Below are 13,103 nucleotides of genomic sequence, written 5' to 3'. Positions count from 1 at the left end.
TAAGAAATTGTTCTCATATTAACCTTTCATAATGTTTAATGATAATGATCATGAATCTTAGTTTTTTCTTTAAGCTAAATACTTCTGTATTGTCTTGCAAACAGTGGATGATGGTTACACATTAGTTTAATTATTGAATTTTCTTGATGCTAAGATACCATTGATTTATTTTATTTTGGATCTGAACCCTTGAGCTTGATGTTATAACACCATGCTCTAACCAACTGAGCTAATCAGCCAGCCCTTAAGATACCAATAGTCTAGGATACACATTTACATGAAAAAAAAAAATAAACCCACTCCACTAAATGTTTTTTTTTTGTTTTACTTTTTTCCTACAACTTCACTAAATGTATACCACATGTAAACTAATTTTTAAAAAACTAATCAGAAACATATTTTCTTACTAAAGATTTATGCTACTATCAAAGTTTGAATCTCCAAATATTCTTTACATTTAGTCTGAAGATTCATCAAAATTACATTAGCTCTCAGAGGTTATGCATAGCGTCACGATGATGTTGACCTCCTTAGCACTTTTGGGATTTACAGTATAATTTTAAGACATATATAAAAATAATTGAGTAAGGTAAACTCATCCTGTCAAACAGAATTCATCATTTCCCAATCCCCCGTACCTAACCTGTTCTTCTTTTATTCTCCATATTTCTGAACACCAGCACTAACCATCAAAGGCAGAAACCTGGAGTCATTCTTGACCCCACTCTCTCCACCATTAATTGGTCATCTCATTCTCTGGATGTGATTCTCTAAATATGTGCATCCAGTTGCTCATGTCCAGCCTGTTCAATGCAGGCCATCCTCATCTCTCTCTTTTTTTTTTTTTTGTGCCAAAAGGAAAACTTTAATAAATCTTCGAAAATAGATACTTACAAAAAGATTCTCTGACCACCATACAATAAAACCATAAATTAAGTGTAAAAAACCAATAGGCCCTCCCATCAGGAAGTTTAAACACACACACACACACACACACACACACACACACACACACACGCACATGCACATAGGCATGCATGCACACACTCCAATTCTTGGGTTAAAGGGAAAATATAAAACGAAAGTGCAAAATATTCTGAAAATAACAATAAACACATGATGCATAAGAATCTATAGGTAATAGCTGAAGGAGTTTATCAACAAAAACAAAAAAAAATAAAAATAACTAAATTAAATGTCTCACTAAAAAAATAAAAGCAGAAATTGATGAGTTAGGAAACAGAAAGACTCGTAAGAAAACTAAAAGCCTGGTTTTTAAAAAATTAATCAAAAAAACAGCAATAGTTAACCTAACTTTTAAAAGATGGAAAGAAACCACAAGCACATAAAACAAACAAAAAAACAAGCTCAAAACAGTGGGAAAAAAAATTTTTTTTAATTATGAGATTACTTTGTACAACTCTATGAAATGTCTGAAAAAGAAACTATCTTAAATAAATAATATTCTAGAAAAATATTCCAAAACCAACACTAAAGAACACAAAAGCTTTCTACAGATGAATTTTATAAAAAGAAACAGAGGAAGTCATAAAAAAAAGTTTCCCTGCCAAAAAGACACCAAGCTCAGCTGTTTTCACAAAGAATTCTGACACACTTTTAAAAATCAGGTGATGAAAATACTAAAACTATTTCAGAGCATAGGAAAAAAAGAAAAATATACAGATTATTTTTATAAAGCAAATTTAACATTGATTCCAAAACCAAAGATTACACACATGCCCGCCAAAAACCATAGACAAATCTCACTTATAAATATTATGATGCAAAAATTGTAAATATTGGCAAATAGAATCCATCGATCCATCATAATAAAGTAGTACTTATCCCAAATGAGTGGTCAATATTAGGAAATCCACTAATATAATTAATCATATTAATAGGACTAAAGAGGAAAATATGCTCATCTTCAGAGATTTTTAAAAAGGGAAAAATTTAAACCGCCATTTATGTTTTTTAAAAACGTCAAAAATAAACAGGAATTAATGCCTCTAATACAGTAGAAATAGTAAGCTAAAGAAAATCAGCAGCTGATATAATGTGGAAACACTACAGCAGCAGTACTCAAAGTGTGACCTATGAATCCTTTCAAGAGTCTGTGAGATCAAAACAATTTTCATGATAAAATCAAGACATTATTCATTATTTTCCCATTTCACAATGTTAATAGTCACACTGATGATACAAAAGCAGCGGCGGGCAACACAGCTGGTGCCTTAGCACAAATCAAGGTATGGCACCAAACTATACACGGTATTATTCTCTATCACACATACTCATAGGAGAGGGGAAAGGCTATTTTAATTAAGAATGTCCTTGATGAAGTAGTAAAAATTATTAATTTTATTAAGTCAGGCCATCCTCATCTCTCATCTGGATCATTATAACAGCTTCTCCAGGCTTTCTCCTCTTCCTTTTCTTTTCCTTACAATAGCCAGAGTGATACTTCTAAAAAATACAAATCCAATAATGCCACTCCCCTTAAATTTTTTTTCTTTCTTCAGGATTATGTGCTTCTGTTCCTTTATTTGCTCTAATACAATCTCATCTCTGACCATTCCCTCCACACTCCTCACATGGTGAGGAAGTTCAACTGAACTTCCTCCAGTTTCTGATCTGTACCAGCCCTCGTGTGCTTTTGGGCCTTTACCCGTACTAGTTTCTTTGCCTGGGACGTACTTTTCTTTAACACCCATACCCCTGGCTGACTCCTTTTTATTTCTCAGGCAGGTCTTGCCTTGAGTGATACTTTCCTCAGGAAACCTTTTCCTGTGTACTCCCAAAGTACTCTTTCCTTTCTAACCATGTCGTATAGTAACTTTATTTAATTATGTCTCCTTCAGAAATCTGTAAGCTTATTAATAGCAAAGACGTATGTCTTGTTTTCCATTATATCTACAGTGCATGTTATATAATAGGTGCTTAATAATTATTTGTTGGATAAATCAATGAATCGATGAGTAAAATCTATAAATACCAATCAGCATTTTGGTAAGCATTGTGGTAGAGAGAGAAGAAATACACCATATGGTTCTTTTCTAGAAATTTATATTTTATTTTGGGGATAAGATGATTATATAGGGAATAAGCAAAGGACTCTATAAAAGCACCATATAATTAGATGCTCATATGTCTCATACAGACAAGAAGGGCTTTTAATGTCAGAGAAGTACAAAATTAGTGAGGCTTATGGCTGTCAGAGAGAACTGTGTTGGTAAAATGGGACTTTAGCTGATACTTAAAGAGTAAGACATGACATGGCAGAAGAAGATACGGGTTTGTTTTCATTGTGACTGTGTCCTCTTTTTTTTTTTTTTTTTTTTTTCTGACCGGTAAGGGGATTGCAACCTTCGGCATGGTGTTGTCTGCACCACGCTCAGCCAGTGAGTGCACCAGCCATCCCTATATAGGATCCGAACCCGCGGCCTTGGCACTACCAGCACCACACCCTCCCGAGTGAGCCACGGGGCTGGCCCGTGACTGTGTCCTCTTGAGCTTGAGCTTTCTGTGCTGTTCTGTGTCTTTCTTAGACCAGAGAAAGGCTTAACTCCTCAGTCATTCATGTGGTATGTGGCCTTAGCAACTCTCCCACTTCCTACTACTCCCAGTGTAGTCTCGTTGCTCTAGAAATACTTTCTTCCTTAATATCCTGTGATTACACTAAGCACATCTCACTTCCATACCTAGGAGATCATGGAAACCTACCACTTCTCATTATAGAAGATATTTAGGGGCCAGCCCGTGGCTCACTTGGGAGAGCGTGGTGCTGACAACACCAAGTCAAGGGTTAAGATCCCCTTACCAGTCATCTTTAAAAAAATAAAAAGATATTTAGCCTCTCTCCAGAAAAGAAAATGGCTTAGTAAAGAAAAAAGGACAAGAAATCAACATCTCAGAGGTGGTTATTGGAGTGAAGAGCTTTGTGTGGGAGAGTGAATAGACTGTTGAGACTGAACACTGTGAATGTTTCCTGGGAGCTGGACAAAGGGAAAGAAAAACTAATGGAGGAAGGAAGGAGTAGATAGAAACAGTTTTATATTTTTTCTTCTCAGAACCATTTATTCTGGCTTCAGAACTCGAGTCCTGCCTCTGATCGAGTTAGTGCAATAATCTGGGAAGGGAATGAGTGCAAAAAGATGGATATGTCTGTGTTGGAAATAAGTGGCATCATCATGAACAGGGTAAGATTAAAGACATTTTTAGATTTTTCAAAAAAAATATTTAGTGATCAGGAGCTGTTTCATAAGAATGTATTTAGTGATTAAAACAATATGACTGCTTTCAAAATTCAAATGTGTGCGTATCTGTATTTAATTTTGTAGTCAGAGTCTTTACTTGGTAGCATATATATATTTTATTTGCTATACATAGTCTCTGTTAGCACAATCAATTGTTCAGGTATACTCTACAAATATTTCTTATCTCATTTAAGCTTAATTTTTAATAAGATCTATAAGTCATAAATCTGTATGTCATTTTTATTTGTACTTCTTTCAAAATGTGTTTTAATAATCTAAATAGTATTTGGTAAATACTGCTTTGTAACTCCATTTAGCTATGCAATAATGATGGAAACTTTAATTCCTAGGTTAATGCATATCAGCAAGGAGTAGGTTATCAGATGCTGGGAAATGTTGTCACCATTGGATTAGCATTTTTTCCTTTTTTACATCGACTTTTCCGTGAGAAGAGCCTTGACCAACTGAAGTCCATTTCAGCTGAGGAGATCTTGACACTCTTTTGTGGAGCACCACCTGTTACACCTGTTGTTATTTTGTCTATAATTAATTTTTTTGAAAGATTGTGTCTTACTTGGATGTTTTTTTTTATGATGTGTGTGGCAGAGAGAACATATAAACAGGTCAGTTGACAAGTAAAATTTCTTACCTCTTTTTGTATATGATATTCCATTGAGTTGTTTTTGTTCTCTTGATTTGGTCTCTTTCCAAAAGTTAAAGTGGGCAGTGAAGGATTGATGAATAGACTTTTAGTATTTGTGGATTTAACATTTGTTAGTGACTTTTTTCAAATTACATGTTGTAATCTGAAATTTTGCTGAGTGTGTAGAAGCGGCTCAGCCAGTGAGCCAGCTTAGCTGACTGCTTCGCATCTGCACACAATGTGCCTTTGCTGTTTTTTTATCCATAGCATGTAGCAATTCTCAAAGTGATAACGTTTTTGGGAAAAATGTCCCATTGAGAAATAAATGTATTGAAATTTGGTAAGAGTTATGGATTGAGGACTTAATATATTGGTGATATGCACAAGAAAAGTGATTTTGAATGAAAATATAATTTGGGAGTGAGTCCGAATCATGTATAAACATTTGAGTTTGTGAAGTGGGGGATTCACAAAATTTAGTGGATTCTCCATTGCAAATGTCAGGAGTACCATATCGTGAAGAAATATATTACCATATAATGTGCTTTGGAAGCAACAGGTTAATGACCTATTAACAAAATTTTTTCACTGATCATCTTAGTGATCACTGATTAGAATTTCATTCTTTTTACCATTTTTTATATGCTGGGAATATTGTTGACAATTATAAATACACACAGAAAGACATGCATACATTTCACTTTGTAATTTTTTTTAAACCTCCTCTAGAGATTTTTATTTGCAAAACTCTTCAGCCATATAACTTCTGCCAGGAAAGCTAGGAAATATGAAATACCTCATTTCAGACTTAAAAAGGTGGAGAACATTAAAATATGGTTATCACTGCGTTCCTTTCTAAAGGTGAGTTTTATTTGACTAATAATAGAATATATGCAAGAATATGCAGAGAAGATGCATATTGAAGTTTCTGGCAGCAGTTACTCAGTAGGCAGTATAGTTCTGGGTTTTGGACACATTATGTCAGTGGCTGAAAGACTTGCTAGATACCAAGTTGGATGTGATCTATCTGCAAAGCTGGTAGTGGTTAAGTAAATAAGACCTTAAAAAGGGAAAAGAAAATTTAAATTTCCTAGGGCAGAGTGACAAATTAAATAGAGCATCTTTTTCTGACTTTTGGGGAAATATTCCAGTTGAAAAATATGTCAATGAATCAGTCACCCCCTTAATTTGGAAAGGCATGGATGTCAGTGCTTAATTAAAGTTGATGATGTCCCCAAACTGTTGAAATCCTATGTCAGAATCTTTTTATAAACATTTATTTTCACATTAATGTAGTAAAATTCAGAGTGTTAATGATGTGAGGGCTGTTGCTGTCTCTTACGTTAACATCTGCATGCATGTCTTACTCCACAGAGACGGGGTCCACAACGTTCAGTTGATGTGGTTGTATCTTCTGTCTTCTTACTGACGCTTTCAATTGCTTTCATTTGTTGTGCCCAGGTAAAAGTTACATATCTGTTTTAATGAAAAATGAAAATTCTATTGTAGGGTTCACTTTCTGTTTTAGACCAGGTAACTGTGTGTTTATATAGATAGATGTATATACATGTAGATATAAAACAGGTCTGCATTTTTCTTTTCTATTTTGGATACTTGTTAATTTTTCTAACTTTTTGAAATGGAAATAAAGGTAATTTTGAAGTCTTTTAAGATTTTAAGATCACTCTAATTTTTAATTTTAGTTGGTAATGACTTTTTGATTGACAATAAAGCTGACATACCATGGTGGTTGCAAAACAGAGATTTTCTAACTACATTATTCCTTCTACATTTATTAGTTGTCACGCTAAGGTAGACCCTATTTTTTTCTTTCCCATTAATTCATTTATTAATTACTTTGTGGAATCATGTATTCTTATTTTTATCCAGTGAGTTATACTCTATTACTCTATTTGTTTTGATGACTAAATTGTCCCAGATTTGGCCGGTGGCAGCCCCTTGAAGCCCCTTCCTGTGTCCTTTTGACAGGTCCTCCTGTCTTTCTTTTAAGCACTCTGTGCTTTCTGCATTACAAGAAGTTAGAGGTTTATCTTGTACTTGCCCATTTATTGAGTTTTAACTTAATTCTACTGTGGGTCAGAGAACATACTCTGAATATTTTCAGTCCTTTGAAATATGGAGGCTTACTTTATTATCCAGCATATGTTTAGTTTTATTTAATATTTCAACAGCACTTTGAAAGGATTTATATTCTGTCATTGTTGAGAGCAATGTTCTATATACAAGAGGTCTTCAAAAAGTTCATTGAAGGATTCATACTACCTTTTAATTCAATTTTTCTTTTTTTTTTTTTTTTTTTTTTTTTGTCGTTTTTTCGTGACCGGCACTCGGCCAGTCCTATATGGGATCCGAACCCGCGGCGGGAGCGTCGCCGCGCTCCCAGCGCAGCACTCTACCAAGTGCACCACGGGCTCGGCCCTTAATTCAATTTTTCCATGAACTTGAAGAACTACCCTCGTATATCAGTTAGTCCAAGTTTATTAGTTGCATTGCTCAAATTGCCTATATCCTTACTCATTTTTCAGTCTGCTTGTTCTGTTAGCCATTAGTAAAAGTGTGTTCAAGTCTATGGTGATTGTGGATTTGTCTATATTTCCCTTTACTTCTGTCAACTTTTGCTTTATATATCTTAAAGCTGTGTGACTGGGCACATCCAGATTTAGAATTGTTATCCATCTTCTTGGTGGATTGACATTTATGTCTTTTATAGTTTTTTTTTTTTTTTTTTTTTCTGAATCCAGGATCTAATTTAGAATACACTTTGCATTTCATTGTCATTCCTCTTTAGTCTTCATTAATCTGGAAATGTGCCAGGTTTTTTTTTTGTCTTTCATGACCTTATAACGTCTCTATTTCTATTGTTTTACTTGATTTGATATTAATTTAACTGTACCAGATGTCTTTTGATTAGTTTTTGCATGTTATATCTTTGTCTACCATCTTTCATTTTTTTATTCTCATATTTTGGGTGTGTCTCGTATAATCATATCCTTTTTTGGTTTCTTAATCCAGCCTCATGGTCTTAGTGTTTTGGGTGTCTGACCCATAATATAATTACTATAACTACTAACTACAAATACTATTTGGTTCCTGTTTGGTCCACCTGTTAATTTTCCCTTTTCTGTTCTCTCTTGCCATCTTTTTGTTAACCAAATATTCTTTAGTATTCCATTTAGTACTCTCTATTGTTATACATTCTTTTACTATTTTTTAGTAGTAATGTCAGAGATTACAGCATGCCTCCTTAACTTATTACAGTCTCATAAAATGATTAATTTACTGCTTCCTTGATAATCTTACACTTTATCTCATATACTTTCCATCTTTTGTGTTATTTTAATCTTTTATTTTAATTTTACATATATTTTTAAACCCACAAGATATAATTATTGTTTTGTGTAGTCAATTATTCATTTGTATTTACCCAAATGTTTACTCTTCCCATTGGTTTTCATTATTTCCTACATTTATGTTTCTCTCTGGGAGTATTTATCTCCTACCTGAGTAACTAACTTCTTTGTATTTATTTTAGTGTCAGTCTGCTGGTGATGAATTCTCTCAGTTTTTGCTTGTTTGTAAATGTTTTTTATCACTTTCATTTTTGAAGGATTTTTTTTTTAAAACTGGCAATAGATTTCTAGGTTGATAGTTATTTTCTTTCATCATTTTTAGGATTCTGTTGCCTTCCGATTTCCATATTTTATCTTGAAAAGTCAGCTGTTAGTCTTATTCCTGATCTTTTAAAAGTAATGTCCTTTTTCTCTAGCTGATTTTAAGAGATTTCTGTGTGCTTGGTTTTGTAGCAGTTTGGCTGTGATTTGTGTATTAGTTATCGATCGCTGTGCAATGAATCGTACCACCCTTCTGAAGAGGTGGGTCTAGACTTCTCCTAGTTGTTACTCCCTCCCCTTTGGTTATAACTAATCAACAGGGGTGAACACCTGACCCAGACAAGCAAAACATAATTATCATCTCTTCTGGAAATTAGAACTAAGAACCTGAGATATCAGTGGTGGACTTTGGAAAAGAAAGGTCAGTAGGGGTCAGTGAGCCATAGCATGCCATGACAAACCCAAACTGCTGCAAGTCAGAGTTAGTGGGTAAGCAGAAAAGAAGGGTTTTGTAAGGCAATGGAATTAGCTAAGAGGAGTGGAAATGGGAGCCTGAATGGCCCTAAGGGAAGACAGATGGGGTGGGCAGCTGCTGGGTGATTTCTTGTTTTTTCAAAAGGCCTGCCTTTGGTTTCTGTGAGAATTCTCTATGTTTTTCAGTAAATTCCATCTAACCTTGGGCTTGCTTGCATAATATTTTACTTTTAAATCAACAAATTAAAAAAAAAACTTTTATGAGAAAACGACACGTAATAGGCACTTAATAAGTGGTAGCTGCTGCTGCTGCTATTTGAGTTCTAAAATGGAATAAAGGATTTTCTAGTCATATCAGTGGGATGCACCACATGTTTTAGGGAGGTCACTAAACATAATGCAAATTTAATACTTTGAACAATGGTCACCATATAATTGAGTGGATACACTGTTGGTTAAAGTAGTTGGAAGTGCATTTGTCTTATTTTACTTATTGTGTTACGTTTTCCTCCTTTGTTACTTCTAGACCCTTGCTGTCTTTCATGAAAAGGTGAAAATCTAGGAAACTTAGAGAAATATGTAATGATTAATTAAATAGATAGTACTTTGTGAGTATTAAAACTGTTCTGCTTCGAGTATTAAAATATTTGGATTTTTGAAAATGTTTTAAAACTGATAAAGGAGTAATTAAATGGTTTTCAGGTAAATGAAAAACTTAGCTTTTTTTTTTTTTATCTTTTGTATAGGTTCTCCAAGGACATAAAACTTTCCTGAATGATGCTTATAACTGGGAATTTTTGATCTGGGAAACAGCTTTACTACTTTTCTTACTGCGCCTGGCCTCACTGGGTTCTGAAACCAATAAGAAATACAGCAATGTTTCAATATTACTTACTGAACAGGTACTGGTTGTCCTGTCAGTTTGTTTCAGCGGTAATAATATACTGTAAGATTATGCAGAGGACTCAGGATTGAATAGTTACCACTTTCTAGCTATATGACTGCCCAAGTCACTTTGCTACTCTGTAATTGTTTACTCCTTGTAAAGTGAGTATATCTTCCTCACCTGCTCTTAGGATTGTGAGAATTAAGATATAATGGGTTAAAAATACTTTGTATACTATAAAGGTATTTTTATTGGTGGTAACGGAGCATTCTTTTATTTTCATATTCTACATCAAGTATTAGATTTTTAGAGTACTTTTCATTTAATACGTTTAATAAGCTTTTGAATTTCTTCTCTGTCAGGCATAGAATACATTATTCAGTGTTTGGAAAATACTTATCTCTCAGTATGTGAATAGATTCTAAGATCGAGAAATGTTTCTTGTAAATACAGAATAGTATAAAGTGGCTCTTAAAAGTTTTATTTTTAATTTCAAGTTTATCCATAAACTTAAAAATAAAATTTGGTATCACTAGTTTTGGGTTTTTTTTTTTTTTTTTTTTTGCCTTAGGATCATAGTTGAAGATTCTTCCTATAAGGGAAAAAATAAGGAATTAGTAAGTTAAATGTGGCTGTCTTCTTCCATTCCACAAATGTTTAATGAGGGTGTTAGATTATTTGGGGGATACTAAATAATAATGAGATGAATAAGATAGTTTTTGAATTCAGGGAGTTTACATCCTAATTATGTTATTTCACAATTAATATTTAAAACTTTTATTGTTTTGATAATTAAATTTCTTCATAATTAATTATTTTTCCTTCACTAAGTAGTTTTCTTTGCCAAAGGAAGACTGATTTGGGATAGGGACTAGGGTACATGACATATGTTCTCCAGAAATAGCTGCTAGAATTTCAGAATTTATTTTACTTGAAAACATGACCCACAAAATCTGCCAGATTTAATGCAGTAATATATCTTTTTTCTATGAAATTTACCTTAATCTCTATTCCTTCCCTTAGATTAATTTATATCTTAAGATGGAAAAAAAGCCAAATAAGAAGGAACAGCTCACTCTAGTCAACAATGTGCTAAAGCTGTCGACCAAGTTATTGAAAGTGAGTAATGTCCTGTGACACTCTTTCACTACCATTTAAATTAAATCACTTTCTTTTCTGAGAAAACACCAAATGGCAGACGATATCCTGGGCGGGGAAGGAGGCCTGGAAGTGGAGGCTTCTGCAGTGGTGTCTGGGGCAGGGGTCGTGGAGGTGGGCAGGGCCCGGGCTGGGCTCCCAGAGCTCCCAGAGGCAAGGCTAAGGACAGAGAGTGGATGCCCATCACCAACATGGGCCACCAGGTTAAGGACATGAAGATCAAGTCCCTGGAGTAGATCTGTCTCTTCTCCTTGCTCAGCAAGGAGTCAGAGATCATTGACTTTTTCCTGTGGACATCCCTCAAGGACAAGGTTTTCACCTATGCAAAAGCAGGCCCATGCTGGACCACAAGACCAGGTTCAAGGCATTTGTCACCATCAGGGAATACAGTGGCCATGTTAGTTTGGGTGTTAGTGATCCAAGGGGGTAGCCCGGCCATCCGTGGGGCTATCATCATATCAAGCTTTCCATTGTCCCTGTGTGGGGAGACTACTGGGGGAACAAAATGGGCAAGCCCCACATAGCACCTGCAGGGTGATGGCTGCTTTGGCTCTGTGCTGGTGGCCTCATCCGTGCTCCCAGAGGCACAGGCACATCTCAGCCTCTGTGCCCAAGAAGCCATTACCAATGGCTGGTATCTACCACTGCTACACCTCAGCCAGGGGCTTCACTGTCACCCCGGCAACTTTGCAAAGGCTACCTTTGATGCTGTCTCTAAAACTTACAACTGTCTCACCCCAAACCTCTGGAAAGAGATGTGTTCAAGTCTCTCTATCAGGAATTCACTGCCTATGGCCTAAAGACCTACACCAGAGTCTGTGCAGAGGACCCAGGCCACAGCTATGGCCATCATGCATGTAGTGTTTTTATACAAGAAAAATAAAGCGAATTAAGCCTGTTTTAAGTAATTAATTAAATTAGTGCTTCACTTCTTAGAAAAGATAACTGGTAGCTGTTAGCCTGTGTAGATTCAAAATGCTGACTTGATGGTTTGGGGTTAATACTACATAAGAAAAACTTTCTGATCTTGTTATCCAGGTCCTGATGACTGCTGATATGTCACATTTTTTAAATTACATTTTTTTTTAAACCACAAATAACATATCGCTCAAACCCACCTTAAAAAGCTTAGTTAGTGCAAAAGTAGGTGAGAGTACTTTATGGATTTTTTGAAGATAGCTCTTGAATATTAAGGAAAGACAGCTGAAACAGTCATCCTCACCTAAGACTTAAAAAATAGCAAGAAATCACTGATAGCTATTGAGAAACCGTGTATCTCATTTCAATTCTTTCATATTTTGTAGGAATTGGACACACCATTTAGGCTTTATGGACTGACAATGAATCCCCTAATCTACAATATCACAAGAGTAGTTATCCTTTCTGCTGTCTCAGGTGTTATAAGTGATCTTCTAGGATTTAATATAAGAGTAAGTATGACTGCAACTCTGTAGCATCTTAGTCTTAAAAATTATCGTGCTCTTCACACTTTGTGTGTATGTGAGTGTGACCAGCATGGAAATAACTCTTGAGGTCAAGAAACACATTTTGATTGGTGGTTCACAGACTTCTCAGCTTAGGTTTTCTCATTTTATACGAGTACAGTAGACAGTTCTTGAATGGAACAAAAAATCAAGTTTGAATTTCATGTCAATTTAATAGCACGTGCTGGGTAAGGGTCTTACTCTGATTTAGGGAAATGTTCAGAGGTAGAATGAATGAAAAACAAAGGAACCATGAATTGCAGTGTATTATTTTTGATCCTGGAAGTTTTTAATGTTTTTTCTCTATGATGTTCTATGGTTACTATTGCCAGAGTTGATACTTTTTCTTCTCATACAAGTATAAAGGGTTCTTGATTCAGTCATGTAAATGTACCAATAAATCCTACCTGTTCATCTTAAAACTAACTTATTTTGGTGATTTTCTTTTCTTAGCTCTGGAAAATTAAATCATAAGCTGAGTCGTATACCTGGACTCTCTCCCCTGGCTGGCATCATCAATACTTATCCATTAAGGAAAGAGATAACTGCAGAAACTAGTGAGATTTTCAC

General features: G+C 34.9%; 1 protein-coding gene and 1 pseudogene across 1 annotated transcript in view; both read left to right on the top strand.

Moving 5' to 3' along the window:
* The window catches only part of PHTF1 (putative homeodomain transcription factor 1), a 43,534-nt gene extending 30,431 nt beyond the window's left edge, over nt 1-13,103 (top strand). The window contains exons 12-19 of the mRNA XM_063104862.1: nt 4,071-4,199; nt 4,607-4,879; nt 5,629-5,760; nt 6,274-6,360; nt 9,752-9,907; nt 10,915-11,010; nt 12,354-12,479; nt 12,987-13,103. Of these exons, the coding sequence (XP_062960932.1) occupies nt 4,071-4,199; nt 4,607-4,879; nt 5,629-5,760; nt 6,274-6,360; nt 9,752-9,907; nt 10,915-11,010; nt 12,354-12,479; nt 12,987-13,007 (1,020 nt within the window). The 3' untranslated portion in view covers nt 13,008-13,103. The remainder of the gene's footprint in view (nt 1-4,070; nt 4,200-4,606; nt 4,880-5,628; nt 5,761-6,273; nt 6,361-9,751; nt 9,908-10,914; nt 11,011-12,353; nt 12,480-12,986) is intronic.
* On the top strand, nt 11,083-11,942 carry LOC134383268 (small ribosomal subunit protein uS5-like; annotated as a pseudogene).

This window comes from Cynocephalus volans, chromosome 8, assembly GCF_027409185.1.
Source record: "Cynocephalus volans isolate mCynVol1 chromosome 8, mCynVol1.pri, whole genome shotgun sequence".
Lineage (NCBI taxonomy): Eukaryota > Metazoa > Chordata > Mammalia > Dermoptera > Cynocephalidae > Cynocephalus > Cynocephalus volans.
Note: the sequence above shows the minus strand (reverse complement) of the source record. Positions and strands in the feature narration are given on the sequence as shown.